Source organism: Bos mutus, chromosome 3 (assembly GCF_027580195.1).
Source record: "Bos mutus isolate GX-2022 chromosome 3, NWIPB_WYAK_1.1, whole genome shotgun sequence".
NCBI classification, from domain to species: domain Eukaryota; kingdom Metazoa; phylum Chordata; class Mammalia; order Artiodactyla; family Bovidae; genus Bos; species Bos mutus.
The window spans coordinates 109,979,753-109,999,852 of NC_091619.1; the positions used below are offsets into that span (position 1 = coordinate 109,979,753).

The 20,100-nt window shown below is 45.4% G+C and overlaps 1 protein-coding gene across 1 annotated transcript in view; it reads left to right on the forward strand.

Annotated features, from left to right (window-relative positions):
- Positions 1–20,100, forward strand: part of CSMD2 (CUB and Sushi multiple domains 2) — a 275,213-nt gene that overhangs the window by 172,814 nt on the left and 82,299 nt on the right. The window contains 4 exon segments of the mRNA XM_070362524.1: positions 2,187–2,375; positions 6,858–7,035; positions 8,062–8,207; positions 19,553–19,633. Of these exon segments, the coding sequence (XP_070218625.1) occupies positions 2,187–2,375; positions 6,858–7,035; positions 8,062–8,207; positions 19,553–19,633 (594 nt within the window).

The following is a 20,100-nucleotide window of genomic DNA, read 5'->3' on the forward strand; positions in this document are numbered from 1 at the left end:
GTCGTGTCCAACTCTATGCGACCCCGTAGACGGCAGCCCACCAGGCTCCCCCGCCCCTGAGATTCTCCAGGCAAGAACACTGGAGTGGGTTGCCATTTCCTTCTCCAATGCGTGAAAGTGAAAAGTGAAAGTGAAGTCACTCAGTCGTGTCCGACTCTTAGCGACCCCATGGACTGCAGCCCACCAGGCTCATCCGTCCATGGGATTTTCCAGGCAAGAGTACTGGAGTAGGGTGCCTTAGTAGAAGTCTCTACTAAGACTTCATTTGCTAAGTCGCCCAAACCTGTTGCTGCTGACAGAGCCACGCCCCTTTGGCTGCCCAGCCCACCCAGTCTCTCTAGGACTGCTCGATTTTTCAACGCACCCAACTACCTTGATGATTTCTTCTTTAAAAAAAAAATTTGCTTATTTTTTAAATTTTTATTTGTTTATTTTTGGTTGCAATGAGTCTTTGTTGCTTTGCGTGGGCTTTCTCTAGTTGCATCGAGTCGGGGCTACTCTTCATTTCAGTGTGCGGGCTTCTCATTGCAGTGGCTTCTCTGTTGCAGAGCACGGGCTTGAGGGCACGGAGGTTGAGTAGTTGTGGTGTGCGGGCTCAGTGGCTGCGGTGCACAGGTTGAGTTGCCTCCCCAGGATGTGCATTCTTCCTGGACCAGGGATCAAACCCATGTCACCTGCATTGGCAGGAGGATTCTCAACCACTGGACCCCCAGGGAAGTCCTGCCTTGATGATTTCCCAGTGAAATCTGCCCAGTTCTGCCCACAGAGACCTCCATGCGTGGCACTGAGAGGAAACACATCACACGGAGGGAGTGCTTCGTGATCACCATTCTTTGCACTGTTATTTCGAGTGATGAGGTACCGACTTGCATCGAGCATTCACTGATCTCAACCACTCCCCCTGAGAATTTCCACTGTAGGAATGCTCCCTCTGCTGATTTCCTGCTGAGTGGGTCTAATTACTGTCCTGTGGATCCGATTATTAATAATTGAGGGCTCTGGCTCTCTGACGTGTGCTCAGCAAATCCCTCAGTGACTTCTCCCTGTTGGCTCAGCTGCTCCCATTAAGGCTTCTCCTTTCAAGGCAGGCACACCCATTCTCAGGGAAGCAACTTTCTTGTTCTTTGGAGGGACTTCCGTGTGCGAAAATCACACATTCCTATTATTTATTAAGTTTTTTATTTTTGATGTGGACCATTTTTAAAGTCTCTTGTTGAATGTGTCATAACATTGCTTCTGTCCTGCGTTTTTTTTATTTGTTTGTTTGTTTGTTTTTGGCCACGAGGCATGTAGGATCCCAACTGCCTGACCAGGGATTGAATCCACACGCCCTGCATTGGAAGGCAGACTCTTAACCACTGGACCACCCAGGGTGTCCCCACACATTCCTTCTAACCCAGCTGTTCCCTCGGAAAAGTTTCTGTCCTTGCCACACTGGGCTTACTCCCGTGTTTCTTCCTTCTTGAGAGGTTCTAATTGCTCAGAGTCAGAAGGACCCCACTCAAGTGCTCACCTGACTGCTTCCTGTGTTTGTGATCTTGGTGGTTATTGGGATTGAATGAAAGAAGCAACAGAAAAGAGCCGAAGTCAATGCTGAGCCCCAACGAGGTGCTCAAAGAATAATGGTTCCATCTAACCTTGTCTTCCGTGGGCCGCCCTTTCCCATGAAAGCAGCGATAACAGACAGCATGTTTACTGCATTCTTGCCACGTGCCAGGACCGTGCAAAGGGCTGTGTGCGTGTATCATCCTATCAGAGTCTCACAATAACTGTTTTCTAAGTAAGTAAACAAAGGCATAGGGAACTGAAATCACTTGGCCAGAGCCAATAGCTAGAAAATGACAAAAGCCCATCTGAGTCCATGCCTTGGTTCTCCAGCTCTCTGCTACCTCCCTGTGTGTACATGTGCTCAGTGGTATCTGACTCTTTGCAACCCTGTGGACGGTATCCTTCCAGGCTCCTCTGTCCATGGAATATTCCAGGCAAGAATACTGGAGTTGGTTGCCATTTCCTATTCCAGGACATCTTCCCAACTCAGGGATAAGAACTCCCGTCTCTTCTGTCTCCTGCACTGGCAGGCAGATTCTTTATCACTAGCGCCACCTGCCAGTTCCCTGGCACACCTGGGTGAGGAGAAAATGCCCAGAGAGAGTGAAAAAAAAACCTTCTCTCTTATTCTTTCCCAGCGTATGAACTTCAAGAATGTCCAGACCCAGAGCCCTTTGCCAACGGCATTGTTCGGGGAGCTGGCTACAATGTTGGACAGTCAGTGACCTTCGAATGCCTCCCAGGGTATCAACTGATGGGCCACCCTGTCCTCACATGTCAACATGGCACCAACCGGAACTGGGACCACCCCCTGCCCAGGTGTGAAGGTATGTTCCTCAGTTAGTCCTGGTGATTCTTTTTCAGGACAGGGTTCATGCACGTGCCTGCTCCGTGGGATCACCCATGCTAGGAGATCCTAGCAAACATTGTCCATCATGTTTTCATATGGACTGGACTGAGTGTATCCAGACTGGGCGCAGAGCTCTGGGCCAACACTAGGGAGGACCTGGAGGAGACACAGGTCAAAGCCAAAGGAATACATTCTCAGCCCTTGGGAACAGCCAACCTCATGGGCCAGATGTCCCAGTCAGAAGCAAAGACACTGATATGCTGAGAGGTAGAGAGTCAATCATGGTGCTTTCCTAAAGGGAGAAGAGAAGAAAACATCTTTCTAGAAAAGTTTTGTTCCTCTCTTCATACCCCCCAACTTATTCCCCTTCTCCTACATGAACCTAGAGAGATCTGAGTTGAGGATATCAGAGAGCTACAGGGGATACTTTCCTGGGCCTTCATTAACCAGAATCAGGGTGGAGGAGGACCAGGAGCTCATGCTGTCCCTATCCATGTCTACACATCTCCGTTCAATTTTCCCTTCCTTTTCCTTGAGGAGAAGCTGGAATTTGTCTTGAAAGGGCAAGGTTTAGCAGGAGGACAGTATGATTCAGGAGAAAGTGCCCCAGCTCTGGAATCAGATCACCCTAGGCTTTCTCTCTGAACTGCTTCACCTCTCTGACCTCCAGTTTCTTCCTTGGTATGATGGGGCTTCTCTTCGTAAGAGCTGAGAGGATTCCAAGATGGCGTGTGTAAAGTGCCCAGCACGGTAACTGATTCAAAATCCACGAGTTGGAAAAGTATTAACTCTCCATAGATAAAGACACCTTGCTTGCACAACTGATCTATTCTGGTGTTAGAATATAAGGTCGTAATCTCTAAAACTATTAAATTCCCAGTTAGATTTTCAAATTTTCAAAATCATACCCGTGCATAATCAGTCTACCATTCTGGAATTGTTGGCTGGCCACCCTCTCTATGACAAGCTTCGTTGTGGACTTTTGTTTCCTTTTTGCTCCTTTTTATGGTGTCACAGGAGATGGAAGAGCAGTGTTTCCCCCATCAGACATCTTTAGCCGTGAACCCTTCTTCCTCCTAAGACAGTGCTTCCCTTAGCTTAGACGAGGACATCATTTTCTCTCGCATTTCCAATTACCTTTCTGCCTGTGCCAACTTTTTGGTCATCTTTTTCTTTGTCCCTTAAGTGTTTTTGTTCTTTGAAGTTATTTCCCACACTCTCTTCGCTTCTTTCCCTCACATCTCCAAATGCTCTCTGTGTCTGCAACCTTTATCTCTTTGCCAATTCTTCACCTGTACATCCAACTCCTCACTAAATATCTTCACTTATCCAGAAGCACCTAAATCCTAATGTGTTTAAAGTGGAAGCCATCCTCTTTCTGCCATTACGTTGAAATCCTCACTAGAGTGAAAGGCCCCTCTCGTCCCCTGGTTACTTGTTACTCAGTTTGGGCAGCCTGCCTCTCACCTATCCTGTCTAGTCATTGAGTCTTGCTAATTCTACATCCTAATTGCCCTTCAAATACATCCACCTGTCTGTATGCATTGCTTCCACCCTAATCCAGGTCACTTAGATGAGGCCTGTCACTGGCTCCCAGCCTTCAGTCTTGTGTTCCTCAGTCCACTTTTCACAGTGTGGGGAGGGTGGTGAGCCTTTGAAACCATTCATGTACAGTGGCAAACTTTCAAAGATGCAAAAGTACATCTAGTTCCAGCAAGGAACCAGAACCTGTGCCATCACCAGCCGGCATGAGTGACGTTGCAGCTTGCCCTCCGTCTCCTATGGCCGACGCTCGTTCAGCTCCACCGTCTCCCACCTCCTCCCTTCCTTCCTCCCGTCAGTAATTCTTCTTGCCTGTTCACTCAACACCAGCCCCTGTATGCCAGCTGTTGTACTGTACTCTTTTACTTTTCAAGATACTCTAGTATCTTGTTTTCTTTATTTTTTGTATTTGTTTGTTTTTAATGTATTAGAGTATTATGTGTGAAAAGTATTATAAACCTATTACAGAACAGTGCAGTCAGAGCAGTGCAATATAGCCGATTGTGTTAGTTGGGTACCTGGGCTAACTTTGTTGGACTTATGAACAAATTGGACTTACAAATGCCCTCTCTGAATGGAACTCATCCATATGTAGGGGACTTACTGTACTCTAGACACGGCCCTGCTGAGAAGCTAGCAAGCTGTTCCCACCTCGCTTGGGGTAACTGTCCAGCCCCCTGGAGCTAGCGCACACTATGCCTCAGGACCTGGACCCCGCTGACCTCCCCGTGTTCTCCACTCTCACAGTTCGCTCCAGCTCAGCTGAAATGCTTTCCATTTTTGCCCCTCTTGCCCCTGGTTCTGAGCGCATGCTGGTCCCTCCTCGTAGAACGTTGCTCTTCTCTCCTGCCTTACCTGTATAGCCCTTGTCCTCCCTCAGGTCTGAGTCTAAAAGTGAATTCTGCCAGGACTTCCTCCCCCTCCCCAGGACCAGATAAGGAGCTCCCCTGCAAATGTTCCCTCGACACTCCATGTTGACAGCACGGTCCACCCTAGGCGGGAGACACCGGTACGCTCAACCGTGTCCCGGGAGATTGTGATGCCACAGATCAGAATCACATGCCGTGGCATCCTTGCTGTCCTTTGCTCCCCCTGGCTGCATCTGGCAGCGAGTGGTGGTTTGGTCCATGGAGGAGGGATGGCGTGCCCATGCGCACCACTTTCAGGATGTGCTCACATTCGCCAGAGCCCAGAGCCCTGGCCTTTGCTTGGAGGTGTTGGGATGCTTTCTTCTCAGGTCAGTCTGCCCCCATCCACGAGTCTGACTGATGACCCATACCAGCCAATACGCTCATTGTTCTGGACCAGGGGGATTTTGCCCAGAATCTCTCATTTTCCTCCACAGTGACCAAGTCCAAATAGCATGGAGAATTCCAGGACTCTTTAAGTGCTTGTGTGTGTGCTTAGTCACTCAGTCCTGTCCAACTCTTTGCAACCCTGTGGACTTCAGCCCACCAGGCTCCTCTGTCCATGGGGATTCTCCAGGCAAGAGTACTGGAATGGGTTGCCATGCCCTCCTCCAAGGGATCTTCCCAACCCAGGGATCGAGCCCAGGTCTCCCACATTGCAGGCAGAGTCTTTACCATCTGAGACACCAGGGAAGCTCAACCTAAAGCCTAGATCAGACTGAGTGTAAGAGTGGGTGTTGCTGTGGGGAGATAGGAAGATGGGGAGAGGGGCATGTCTGTGTAGCAGATGCCCTCTCTGTGAGCTCACACTGGCTGAGCATCTTATATGCATGAGTTCATCTGATGATCAACCACTATCCTAGGAGGAGGGGGTCTTAGTCCTGTTTTATAGGTGAAGATAGAGAGACTACCCTACTAATCTGAAGCTATCTAGTCAAGTTAATGGTTGAGCCATGATTCGAATCCAACCTTAGCCTCACTATAAAAATCTGCAATTGCTTTTTTAATAGTTATTTATTTTGACTGTGCTGGGTCTCTGTTGCTGTGTACGGGCTTTCTCTAGCTGTGGTGAGCAGGGACGAGTCTCTAGTTGTGTGTTCACCCTTCTAATTGGGTGACTTCTCCTGTTGTGGAGCACAGGCTCTAGACCACAGACTTCAGTAGATACGGCATGCGGGCTTAGTTGCCCCGTGGCATGTGGGATCTTAATTCCCCCACCAGGGATCGAACTTGTGTTCCCTGCATTGGAAGGCAGATTTTTAACCACTGGCCACCAGGAAAGTCCCAAGAATCCACAACTCTTAAGTCAAGGTCAAAGTACCAATCCAAGAATCTTAGAATACTGTTACTGCTAAGTCAGTTCAGTCGTGTCCGACTCTGTGAGACCCCATAGACGGCAGCCCATCAAGCTCCTCCATCCCTGGGATTCTCTAGGCAAGAACACTGGAATGGGTTGCCATTTCCTTCTCCAATGCATGAGAGTGAAAAGTGAAAGTGAAGTTGCTCAGTCGTGTCTGACTCTTCGAGACCCCATGGACTGCAGCCTACCAGGCTCCTCCGTCCATGAGATTTTCCAGGCAAGAGTACTGGAGTTGGGTGCCATTGCCTTCTCCGGAATCCTAGAATAATAAGATAAAAAGATACCATCATAATTTTCTACCCCTTCCCAGTAAATATAGTGAAACCCTGACTAGCATTCCTAGGAAAGGAGAGGTGGTAGCTTTGGTGTGTTCTTCCTCCTGGACAGGTCTCTTTAATGAGAAAGAGAAAAGAGGGTTTGAGGCTGAGACAGGCCCACAGAGGCACCTGTGCTGAAGATCGGGGGCCTCTCAGGATGTGACATGTTGGGAACAGCAGGAAAAGCCAGGCCCAGCCATCCTCAGCCCGGCCTTGTCTTCCCATCCCACCCAGCCTCCTGGAGCAGGACAGTTCGTGCTTTGGGAAATCACCTGAATTCTCACGGGGGAGGTGATCTGAGCACTCCTGTGTTTGTGTCCTCTCCCTGGCAGTCCCCTGCGGCAGCAACATCACCTCCTTCAATGGCACTGTGTACTCCCCGGGCTTCCCCAGTCCCTACTCCAGCTCCCAGGACTGCATCTGGCTGATCACCGTCCCCATTGGTCATGGCGTCCGCCTCAACCTCAGCCTGCTGCAGACAGAGCCCTCTGGAGACTTCATCACCGTCTGGTAGGGCCAGCTGCCGTGTCGGCAGGGAAAGGGGCTTGAGCTGGGCTCTCAGCTGGGTCACCCATCTGTTAGTCCAGAAAACCAAGGGCTGGATAGTTTTAATGGCTGTCAGCCTCCTGGGTCTCAAGCATAGTGGCCTAAGAACTCAGCTTCCATCAGCCCTTTTGACTCCTCGATGGGAAAGGACTAGCGGGGCAGTGTGTTCCCCACCTGGCATTCTGCTGGGGGTCAGTCAAAATACCAATGGGTGTGGGAATCTGGATCCATGAGCAGACTTTTCTCAGTGTTTCCAGAGTCCAAACCAAAATTCTGCGTTTACTGGATAAGCTACCCAGACTAAGGGAAGAGCTGTGCAGTGGACTTTTACGAAGTCCCACTGGCATCTCATGCTGAGCCAATGCTGACCACAGAAGTGTCTGCAGTGATGGAGACGTTCCGTATCTGTGCGGTCCGATATCATAGCCCCTCTCTACATGTGGCCCTCGAGCGCTCGAATGTGACTAGAGTGACTGAGGAGCTGATTTTTTAAATTGATTAAACTCTAAATAATTTAAATGTAAATAGTCACGTGTAGCCTAGTGGTTACCAAGTTGGACGGCTCAGCTCTGAGTTATACAGTTAGAGTTTCTTGTGTTAATTTTAAAATGAGAATGTGAATTACTAGTTGATTAGTACAGTTTCCTCGACAGTTTTTTCCAAACCTCTGAATCTCTGAACAAAGATATCTTTTTAAAATTCCTTTGTTTAGAGCTTCTGGGAATCAGCAGGAGATAGTAGCATTCTGTTCTCAAAATTCCCAGAGCTGGATAACTGTCACCTGACTGCCCTGAATGGATTTTTCACTGAGTTTCCAGACAATGGCTGAGATCAGATGGAAGGGACTAGATAAAATTCCAGGGAAGAAATCCTTGGGCCCAGGAAGGCAACATGGGTGTGTCTCTTTGCTCACTGAAGGCCACTGATGCACCAGTTAGAACAGGCAGGCATGGTGACGCATGACATGCAGGATCTTCTTTCCTCTTGCAGGGATGGGCCACAGAAGACAGCCCCACAGCTTGGAGCCTTCAGCCGGAGCTTTGCCAAGAAGACAATGTACAGCTCATCCAACCAGGTCCTGCTCCAGTTCCACCACGAGTCAGCCATGGGCGGGATCTTCGCCATAGCTTTCTCTGGTCAGTATGAAAGCCTGGTCCAGGAAGGACGAGAGGGCCAGACTTTTCAGTCCAGGCTGGGCTTGCCTCCTGGCTCCTGCATTTGCCAGTTTGGGGTCTGGGGACGAGTGACATAGCTTCTCCATCTCAGTGTCCTGAGAAGATACAAAGTGTTAGTCGCTCAGTCGTTTCTGACTCTTTGCTTTCATAGACTGTAGCCCGCCAGGCTCCTCTGTCCATGGTATTCTCCAGGCAAGAATACTGGAGTGGGTAGCCATTCCCTTCTCCCAGGGAAATCTTCCCAACCCAGGGACTGAATCCAGGTCTCCTGCATTGCAGGCAGATTCTTTACCGTCTGAGCCACCAGGAAAGCCTTCAGTGTCCTCAGGGTTATGAGAATTCAGCTGTAGCGATGTGAGAGCTCCCAGCACAGGGCTCCATAAATGTGAGTTTTCCTTCACTGCCACACTGGTAGGGTGGAGAAGCCCACAAGGCTGATCCTTGGTGCCAAGTTCAAGTTCAGAGGCAGCAGGGTGAGTCTTCTTATTCATCTTTCACATATCAGCTCCCTGGTTGTTTTATCCATTTACCTGTGCCCCACCTCATCCCTCAGCACATTCTAGAGAATGGTCCCACTCCAAAGGTGTCTAGAGCCTCTGTTGACCCCACAGGAAGTACTGTGCACAAAGGAACTTGGGGAAAATTCAAGAACAGGAGCATGAACAATGCAAGGTGTGTCTGTCCTTACCAACAACCTATTTTCTCATAAAAGTCCAAGATTATGGTCCCAGGTATTTCCTCATTTTTATTACAGTGGACACAGCTTAGGAAAACTTATAGAAAGTTCTCCATGGGCTTGTGCCCAGCCAAGAAATAAGCCCCCATGTTTATGATTTGCAGAACGTTACATCTATATGAACTGAAATCAGGAAGGCTTGACTTTATTCCTGGCTCCACCTCAGGCCAAGTGTCTGACCTGTGTAGGTCTCTCCCTAGCTCAGTTTCTTCACCTGCAGCACAAAGGGCTTGGAGTTCATGACCTCTAAGGATCCTGTGAGTTAGTAAGGCAGCTATTATTACCCCCACTTTATAAATGAGGAAATGAGGGCCAAGGAAGGCAGGAGGGCTTGCCCAGAACCACACGGCTAGAACTGGGAGGAGAACCCAGCCCTTGCAGCTCTGCGCTGGCTGTTGGGGTGAGACCACGTGGTGCTAACACCTCACACATGTATTTATCGAAATTTGAATGCATTCAGCCCCAAGTCCTCGGGAGAGGCAGTGATATTGAGGCAGAAAGAGACTGAAACAACACTGTTGAGAGCACGGGCGGCTCCAGTCACCGTTCCCAGGAGTGCTGGCCCAGGTGAGCGTGACATGGTGATGAGACCCTGCCCTCGCTCTGCCTTCATACCCACACCCCTCTGGTTGGGCACACCTCTCACCCGATGAACAGAACCTAAGGTTTTTGTTTTTGTTTTGTTTTTGTCTTAGTCTTCATTGCTGACTCAGTAGTTGTGATGAACAGTTGCTCCTCGGCATGTGGGATCTTCCCAGACCACAGATTGAACCCATGTCCCCTACATTGACAGGTGGATTCTTAACCACGAGACCACCAGGGAAGCCCCAGGACCCTAGTTTTGAAGGCTCTGTTATTTTGACTCTATAGGACTGGCCCACAGACTGACAGAGTGTGGACTCCAGCATCGTAGACTTGGGTTCAAACCTATGCCATATATTAGCTGCGTGACCATGAGGCTGTCATTTGACTTTTCTGAGCCTCAACTTCATTACCCACAAGATGGCAATTATATCAGTGCCTAATCTCACAGAGTTAAATGAACTCATGCAGGGGAATGCTTAGCTCTAGGCAGAAAGTATTAAAGATACTCAATAATGTGTAATGTTTGGGGATAGACTTTTCTTCACTCAATATAATTCTGGAGATTAATCCAAGGTATCGCATGTAATAATTGTTGTTCAGTCACTAAGTTGTGTCCAATTCTATGACCCCATGGACTGTAGCATGCCAGGCTTCCCTATCCTTCATTATCTCTTGGAATTTACACAAATTCATGTCCATTGAGTCAGTGATGCTATCTAACCATCTCATGAGATGGTTACATGTAAGGACTTTGTGCCTTTTTATTGTTAAATTCCATTCACTGTTGACAATTTGATCTCTGGTGCAAATAGTTGACTCATTGGAAAAGACCCTGATGCTAGGAAAGATTGAAGGCAGAAGGAGAAGAGGGCAACAGAGGATGAGATAGTTGGATGGCATCAACAGTTCAATGGACATGGACTTGGGCAAACTCTAGGAGATGGTGAAGGACAGAGAAGCCTGGCGTGCTGCAGTCCATGGGGTCGCAGCACAACTTGGCAACTGAACAGCAACATCATTCTATGATTCTTGAGCCATATATAATTTTGGACAACACTTTTGAAATTTGAAAAATTATAGAAAAAGAGGACAGATTCATCGTTGCCATGGCTAAGGAGGGGTTCAGGATGGGAAGGAAGTAGATGTGTTTACTATAAAAGAGCGGCATGAGGGACCCTTACAGTGATGGAAATGTTCTGCATCTCGATGGTATCAGGGTCAATACCCCAGCTGTGATATTATACCATAGTTTTGCGAGATGTTTTCTATTAGGAATCACTGGGTAAACAATACATGAGATCTCTTTGTATTATTTCTTACAATTGCATGTGAATCTACAATGATCTCAAAAAATTCAATTAAGAAATAAAATTTGTGTAACTAAAGCAAAGTTACTCAACAAGTGGCAGTTTTAATAATCATCATCATCATTGTCATGATCATCATTATTATTGTATTTGGAGAGTAAAAGGATCTGTATGAAGTCACCTCCTCCTAAAGCCAGGTTTCTTATCCCTGCTCTTGTGTCTTAACCCCACCTGGTCCAGGCATAGGTGAAGGAGGCCCAGCACTGCCCTGGGCTGTCCTTGTTCCCGAGTTCTCCTGAGTAAGTCTGCCCAGGACATCTCTTGCTCCTCTGTGTGTCCTGGCCACTGTGCCCCTGATGCCCTCAGATGAGACATGAGACCCTCCAGTGCCAGCTCAGACCAAGGCCTCACGGGCCAGAGGAGCAGGCAAGGGCCTGGGTGAGAGGATCAACACAGACCAGCAGGTTTGGGTGGGAGATACTGTTTGTAAGAGGCCGAGTGAACAAGAAGGCACCTTCCACCCACTCATTGGGTTTTTGATAAATTGTAGAATATTAGCAATTTGTAAAAAGTGTGTAACATACATGTGTGTATTTAAAGAAGAAAAATAAGATGAACACCCAGAGCTGAGCCTGCAAAAAAGACCACCAGTGCTCTTGAAGCCCCGTGCACCACCTCCAATATGCCCCCTGCCCAACCCCCCAGAGTTAATCAGGGTTATGAATTTTGCTAAATTTTCTGCTAATCTTTCATTGCTTTTCATGATGATTTTACTCCATAGGTGTATGTCTCCAAAAATACATATTGTTTCATTTAGCATGGTTTTTCTGTTATGTAAGTAGAACGGTTCAGTAAGTGTTCTTCTGTGACCTGCTTTTTTCATTCAAAATTAAGCTTTAGAAATTCATGCTGATGCATGTGACTAGATTAGTTTCACTTTTCAATGCTGTCTAGTATCTCATTGTGTGAAAATAGTGGTTTATCTAGTCTACTCTTAATAGGCATTTAAATTACTTTATTTCAAACAATATGAGCATTGTTGCACATTCCTTCCCATGAACAAGAATTTCTCTGGGGTACATGCCCGTGTGGAATTGAGAGGTTGTAAGTATTCACATACTCAGTTTTACTGCTGCTGCTGCTGCTAAGTCGCTTCAGTCGTGTCCGACTCTGTGCGACCCCATAGACGGCAGCCCACCAGGCTCCCCCGTCCCTGGGATTCTCCAGGCAAGAACACTGGAGTGGGTTGCCATTTCCTTCTCCAATGCATGAAAGTGAAAAGTGAAAGTGAAGTCGCTCAGTCATGTCTGACTCTTAATGACCCCATGGACTGCAGCCTACCAGGCTCCTCCGTCCATGGGATTTTCCAGGCAAGAGTACTGGAGTGGGATGCCATTGCCTTCTCCGACTCAGTTTTACTAGCTAAGGCCAAATCAGTCTCACAAAGTAGTTTTAACAGCTCCCACTCTTCCTCGTCATGGAGATAGAGCTGCTATAGCACTACATTCTTGCAGACACTGGGTTTTACTGGACTTTAAATTTTTGCCTACCTGGTGAATAGCATTTCACTTTTCTGTTGATGACGAGGGTAAGCGTTCTTTCTTATCATCGCTGACTGTGCATGCTTCCTGCTCTCTGAAATGTCTGTTCCCCATACAGTTTTCTTTCCCCAAGAAGAGAGGGAACAAACACGTTTAGACAAAATCTTTGTGATTTGTAATACATGCTATGAAAGAAACAGATAAGATAGCAAACAAAAGCATAGAGAATCTACTTCATATAGAATAATTGAGGGAAGCATGTCTTAAGAGGTGGTACTTGCGACAAGAACTAAAGAAAAGGAAGGAGCCAGACTTGCAAAGAGTAGAAATTGGGAATGGAGTAGGGGAAATAATGTTTGCCTTTTTATAGGCAAACCTTAGCCCTACATAAATTTCTTTTCATAGAAGAACCAAAAAGAAGAAAAGTACCTTAAGGAGACTTATGACAATATGCTACAGTATTTTCAAAAGTGACAAAATAGGATTTGAATTGCAGAGAAAAATACCCTTAGAAACACACAGCTTGGGAAATAGAAGCAAATTTTAGAAAACATCTACTTCTAGCATAATAGTCTAGGTAATGTGGACTCCAAATAAGAGTCATCTGTCTGAAAGATTAATAGAAGGGGAAATCATACCCCACCTGTTAGGAGACAATGAGAAGAACCCGGCATTGCTTCCTTGTAAAGATGCACGACCTGAATCTAATCATGAGGAATCCGACCTAAACTGAGGGTAATGTGATACAGATTACATACTAGAAGGTAGCTGGTGTGTCATTTTCAAACGTGTAAAAGTCAAGGAAGGTCAAAGCAAGACTTTAGAACTGTTATGGTCTAAAGGAGACTAAGAAATACGACAACAAAATGCAATGCATGTTTCTGAACTGGATGTGTTAGCTATTAAGGACTATATTGAGACAAGTGGTAGAAATTGAATGGAATGTAAGGATTAGATGGCAATGTATCAGTGTTAATTTCCTCCTTTGGTGCTTGTATTGTGATTGTGTGGGAGAATGTGCTTATTTATAGGAACTACACACTGAAATATTCTGTGGTTGTGGGATATCATGTTGGCAACTTAACTTTCAATTGGTTCATGGAGAAAGTTTTGTTACTATAATTCCAACTTCTCCTACACCTTTGTGATTGTTACAAATTAAAAGTTTTATTTATGAGGGGAGCCAGCTATAAAAAACAAAAGTTTTAAAGAAATGCAATTGCACACTTTAAATTGGCATATGAACCAGCAAAGAGCAGAATTGACGCTATAGAAAAACAATTCAGAGATGTGGCGGCCAAACCGGAAAAGCTCCGTATAAAGAGAAAAAAGGACGAGGACTTGAAAATGATAAAGGAGAAGATGGCAAATAAAGAGACCCAGCAGCCAAAGAACCAACATACTGATAAGAAGTATTTCTGAGGAGAAGAACCTGATGGATAGAATAGAAATAATAAAACTCTTCTGAGATTAAGGGAAAATCTGTGTATATAGGATAAAGAGTTCACTGTATACCAGGAGAAATCAAAACCAGCCTGGCAAGTTTTCCAGTTTATAAGGGTGAAGGGCAGAAGAAAGCTACTGGAACCCAGGCTGAGAAAACAAACTACAAGAAACCAAAATCAACAATTCTCAGATTACGTGAAAATTCCAGAAATTTTCGATTCCAGAAAATGAAGGAGGGATTTTTAGACTTGTTCAAGAAAAAAAAAATTGTTGGGAGCTTCACATATGCAGCAAGAGATAGTCATTTGCAGATATCCAAGAACTTAAAATGAGATATCCAAGAGCTTAAAATGAGTGTCAACCAAAGTCTCAGTTTGAATTGTTAACTCGAGGAAGTAGCTACCCAACAAAGGATGAACAAATAACTCAATATAGAGATAACTATAAATAACTCTATAGAGAAATTGTATAAAAGAAAAGATAAAATGGGATGAATTGACTAATCACAGATTTAGCTCTAATAATAATTGAAAATATAGATTCAAAACAATCCAAATACAATTCATTCTTAGAAGTTTAAAAGTAATCATTTCATATTAACAAATGCCCAGATATTTTTAGAAGAGAGAGGAAAAATTAAATGTCTTCATCTTCCATGGTAGAGAAATCAATAGATATTATTCAATTATTGATTTTATAATTAGAAAAAGAAGGATTCCAAGTATATATTTTAGCCATCAATAAATTAAAACTCAACTACAGTACTTCCAAATTGCTAAAAGAAAAAAAATGAAGCAAAGCATAATTCACAGATAAAAAGAAGAAAACAAAGGCAGCTGTGTAGAAACAAAGCTATAGAAAACACAGAATAAGCACAAGTAAAACAAGTTCAACTATTATGACAAATACAAATTTATTAAAGCCCAACTCCCTATTAAAAACACAAAGACTCTTATATTAGGCTAAATATACTATAACTAGACTTTATAATAGGGTTTTCTGTACCAGGAATAAACTAAGACAATGTGACAGCTTTAAAATAAAAGCTGGGTGGTGATGTATTTTATAACCACAACAATAACAATCAAAGAAAAGGATTCAAAGCAAAAGCATTCAATAGAGAAAATGGATTCTTTCATAGTAAAGAATAATCTGTAATGATCCTTTAAAAATGATAATCCTATTGTGAAGGTTGCAGAGAGTGGCCCACTTAGTGGTGAGAAGTCTGAGAATACATACCAAAAGATGAACACAATGTGATTAGCCACAGTCAAGACATTTTCAGGTATCTACACAGCTCATAATGCTCTCCTTAACTTCCCCACTCACGTGGGCATCTGTCGGCTGTATTTGTACGTCGTGACTCCCCTCCACATGCGTCCCCAACCCCAGGAACAGGAACTGAAACTAAAGATGGGCACCTGCCCTGATTCCAGCAGAGATAAATCAGATGCTCTCTCTCGGGAACTCGAGATTGAACCTGAGAGATTCTGTTTCTTCCTGGACTTGTCTCCTGAAGAGGGAAGGTATAAATCCAAGTGCAGTGGATTGCCTGTCTTCTATCGTCCATAGAGACTGAGAAATAGAGAAGTCCTACGTACAGAAGAACCACTGAGACAGACACATAGGAAAGTTTCCTGGATTCCTGGTGGCCCTACAGTTGCTTGTCCTCTGCCTTTATGAAGTCTGGGTACAAAGCCACCCTTGGGTTCACTTTTCTCTTGAGAAGCTTCTTCTACCCTCAGCTGATTTGTGTTACTTACACCCAGGGTTCCTAATTAACAATTATCCAGGACCCACCAATCCTAGTTCAGAGAATTGTGCAAAAATTTGTGTATAAAGATATTCCTTGAAGTGCTATTTGTAACAGGTAAATTAGAAACAATCCAAATGTGAAATAATAGGAGATTGGGTATACAGATTGACACATACATGCAAATGGAGGAAAATACAGCCATTAAAAGTCATTCATGTGGAATACAATCACTGATTAAGGGAAATGTTTATTTTCTATTGCTTGATTTTTAAAAAGCATATGATTTTTGGGGCGGGGGGAAGGCTCAGATGATGGTGGGCTTCCCTGGTGGCTCGGGTAGTAAAGAATCTGCCTGCAATGCAGGAGACCTGCGTTTCAATTCCTGGGTCAGGAAGATCCCCTGGAGAAGGGAATGGCAACCCACTCCAGTATTCTTGCCTGGAGAATGCCATGGACAGAAGAGCCTGGCGGACTACAGTTCATGGGGTTGCAAAAAATCAGACACGACTGAACAACTGACACTTTCCTAACACTTTCAGATGATGATATAGCCAAAGGATGCAATGATTACGGATCCCTAACATGGATCATAGCCACCGCATCTTTGTGAGTTTCTTGAGAAAGAGATATATACAAGGAACAATGGCAAGGGAAGGCATTTTAATATCAGCTGGGCTTGGACCCCAAATCCAAGTGCAGAGCCCAGAGTCATCAGGTAAACTGAACTGAACCATATGAACTACGTTTCTCCCTAAGCTAATTTGGCTTTAAAAGCTTCACTGTGCATGCTGAGTTGCTCAGTCGTGTCCAGCTCTTTGTGACCCCCTGGACTGTATGTAGTCCAGCAGGCTCCTCTGTCCACGGAATTTTCCAGGCAAGAATACTGGAGTGGGTTGCCACTTCCTACTCCACAGGGTCTTCCCAACCCAGGGATCAAACCCAAGTCTCTTGGGTCTCCTGCACTGGCAAGCTGATTCTTTACCACTGAGCCACCTGGGAAACCCCAAGAAGTATCAGAGGTAAGGCCAATTCAGCCCAAGGAGGAATGTAGCAAGAGAGTCAATGGCAAAGAATTCAATGTGCAGTGAATGACGCATAGTGTCTACTGCTGGAGCTGAGGGCTCTGCCCACCTATTAGCATGTTAACATGTACTGGAGACTAAGCTGTTCAGTGCTTCACTCCCCAGGGGAACAAGGGGATGCAGACAAAAGGAAACAGAGAAGTTTTGAATGCACCCCTGCCCTTGAGTTCTGTAGTCATAACACGGCTGATCCAGTGTGTGTTTGTGGGGAGAGCAGAGTTTTCTGTAAGAGATCCAAAGTCATACACTAAAATGCTAGCAATAGTTATACCCAGGTAGTGGGACTTGGAGAATTATTGTTTTTAAGTATTCCACCAGCTTTCTGCATTGAGCAGAAATTTTTAATTTTAAAAAATTAATTTTTAAAATGTAACAGGAAATTGATCGTCTATCAAACTATAACCACAAACTATAAAATACCCAGGCTGTGCTTAGGCAGAGATTTCTTTGAACGATTTTTTTTTTTCTGGGAAAGTGAAATGTGTCTTAGAAAGTTTTAGAAGGTATGTTTTAAAGGTAAGCATGAGGCTGAGAATGTAAGGTATCAATTTTTAAAAAATTCTACAAAGGAAAACATTGAGAACTGGCTAAATAAAAATTGAATGCTTGTACACACCAGAAGAGTGCCATAAACAAATCAGGAGCAAATGATAAATTCGGAAATATGCTTAATAGGCAAAGACCAACCTGAATATACATAGAGTTTTTCAAATTTGTAGGAAAAATAGAAGCAAAGGACATGAACAGAGAGTTAAAAATAAATATGCAAATAGTCCATTAATATTGCCTAACTAGTTGTCACGGAGAAGGCAATGGCACCCCACTCCAGTACTCTTGCCTGGAAAATCCCATGGACGGAGGAGCCTGGTGGGCTGCAGTCTATGGGGTCGCTAAGAGTCAGGGACGACTGAGCGACTTCACTTTCACGTTTCACTTTCATGCATTGAAGAAGGAAATGGCAACCCACTCCAGTGTTCTTGCCTGGAGAATCCCAGGGATGGGGGAGCCTGGTGGGCTGCCGTCTATGGGGTCGCACAGAGTCAGACACGACTGAAGTGACTTAGCAGCAGCAGCAGCAGTTGCTCCGAAGCACGTGGAATCTTCCCAGACCAGGGATCGAACCCGTGTGCCCTGCACTGGGACCACCAAAAATTGGTGACTGTTTCCTCTGCTGGCTCTAAGTTCTGTGAGGCAAGGACTGTCTGCTTACTTCTGCATTGGTGAATTGAATGTCAGAAGGCCCCGTGAGCATCTGGAACTCGTGTTTCACGTGCCTCGGGCTCTAAGTGACATCATCCTAGAGTGATGTTCACCGTGAAGGGTACCCCACCACCTAGCACTGTCCCCAGCACTTTCTTGCCCTATCTTTCATATTTAGTCCGTATTTCTGCATAGGGTTTCAATCTCGAGCTGAAAAGTTTCCTCTGTGCCTTTAATGTTTATGGTGCAGTATAAATCCCGGGGACAGAAGAGCCTGATGGGCTACAGTCCATGGGGTCGCAAAGAGTCGAACATAGCTGAGTGACTGAGCATGCAAGTGTTGCCAGCGGTAAATTTCAAAAAAAAAGAGAGTACTATTTTTCGAAACAGCAAGAGTTGAAGTGTCTTCAGAGATAATAACAACAGTGGTGGCAATAGCAGCTGACTAACACTCAGTGCTCAACCATGTGCCAGGTAATGAAAGGCAGCCTAGTTACGAGCCCACATTGAACTTGGCCTCAGTGATACCCTCCACACATAGGCCAGTCTCTGCCCAGAGGGAGATGCTTGTCGGTTTAGAAAATCCACTGAAGCTGCAGCACTTGGCCCAAGGTCAAAAGAGAAATTAGCAATCGTGCTGGCCCTCACCTAGACCACACAGAGCATTTAGATGGTGACTAGTGGAAAGAACATGGGATATGAGAGCAGCCAGACCTGGATTCAAACCCTGCCTGTGCCACTTACTTCCTGTGTGACCCTAGAGAAGTAACTGAACCTGTCTCAATCTCAACTTGCTCATAAGTAAAGTGAGAACACCTCACAGGGGAATCTGCTATTGTGAAAATTCAAGGTGACAAAGCATGAAAGTGCCTGAGATACAGTTGTTGTTCCGTCGCTAAGTCGTGTCCAGCTCTTTGGGACCCCGTGGACTGCAGCACGCCAGGCTTCCCTGTCCTTCATTATCTCCCGGAGTTTGCTCAGGTTCATGTCCATTGAGTTGGTAACACTAGCTAACCACATCCTCTGCCACCCACTTCTTCTCTTGTTCTCAGTTTTTCCCAGCATCAGGGTCCTTTTCAATAAGTCAGCTCTTCATCAGGTGGCCAAAGTATTGGAGCTTCGGCATCAGTCCTTCCAGTGAATCTTCAGGGTTGATTTCCTTTAGGATTGACTGGTTTAATCTCCTTGCAGTCCAAGGGGCTCTCAAGAGTCTTCTCCAGCATCACAATTCAAAAGCATTAATTCTTCGGCACTCAGCCTTCTTTATGGTTCAACTCTCACATCTGTACATGACTACTGGAAAGACTGTAGCTTTGACTATACAGATCTACAATATACTGACATACAGTAGCTTCTCTCCCCTCTCTTCAGCACTGGGCCCTGTCACCAACTTCTTATATCCTCTCTCCTTTATCATTAGTCTTGATATTTGGTTCCTGGTTTTTGCATCAAAAGCAAACAAACCAACAAAAAGATGGCAGCAGATAAGCAAGATAGTACTTGGCTGACTTTCTCCTGTGTGCAGATAAATACTCGTTAACATCTGCTGTGTGGATAGATGAGGAGTGAAAACATGAGGCACTGAACTAGTGAATGACCACGTGTCCCAAGAGTGATGCTCTTACATCAACTTGTCTGCTCTTGTCTTTTCAGCTTATCCACTCACCAAATGCCCTCCTCCCACCATCCTCCCCAACGCTGAAGTTGTCACAGAGAATGAAGAATTCAACATAGGTAACATCTCCCACGCCAGCAAGGACTGGGCTGGGGAGGAGGGACGGGGTGGGGGGCAGTTCTGGCCAGTGGGGCTCAGCTCTCTCTCCTGTCCATGAAGAGAAACAATAGACTCAACGCAAACGGGTTGATATTCTGTCAACTGAAGTTCACTCAAAATACAGTCACTCTTTGTTTTAGCCATGCATAGCCAGAGGAGCTAGAAAAGAGATTTTCTTCCATGATTCAAGTCAGGATGTCTTTTGAAATAAGTCCATATAGGACACTATAAGAAGTTCCTGGATCGTGGACCATTCTTAGGCTCAACACAGCTGAGCTGCGAGAGGGGAGCTGTGGTCATCTGTGTCAGTCGATTGGAGATGAGCTAATTGTTCACTCAGCAGAACACACCCCGTCACTGATCATCTTGCCTGGAAGTGGGTTCAAGTGGTACTAAGGGGTGCCAGTCAGCCCTGCCCAGTCTTCTC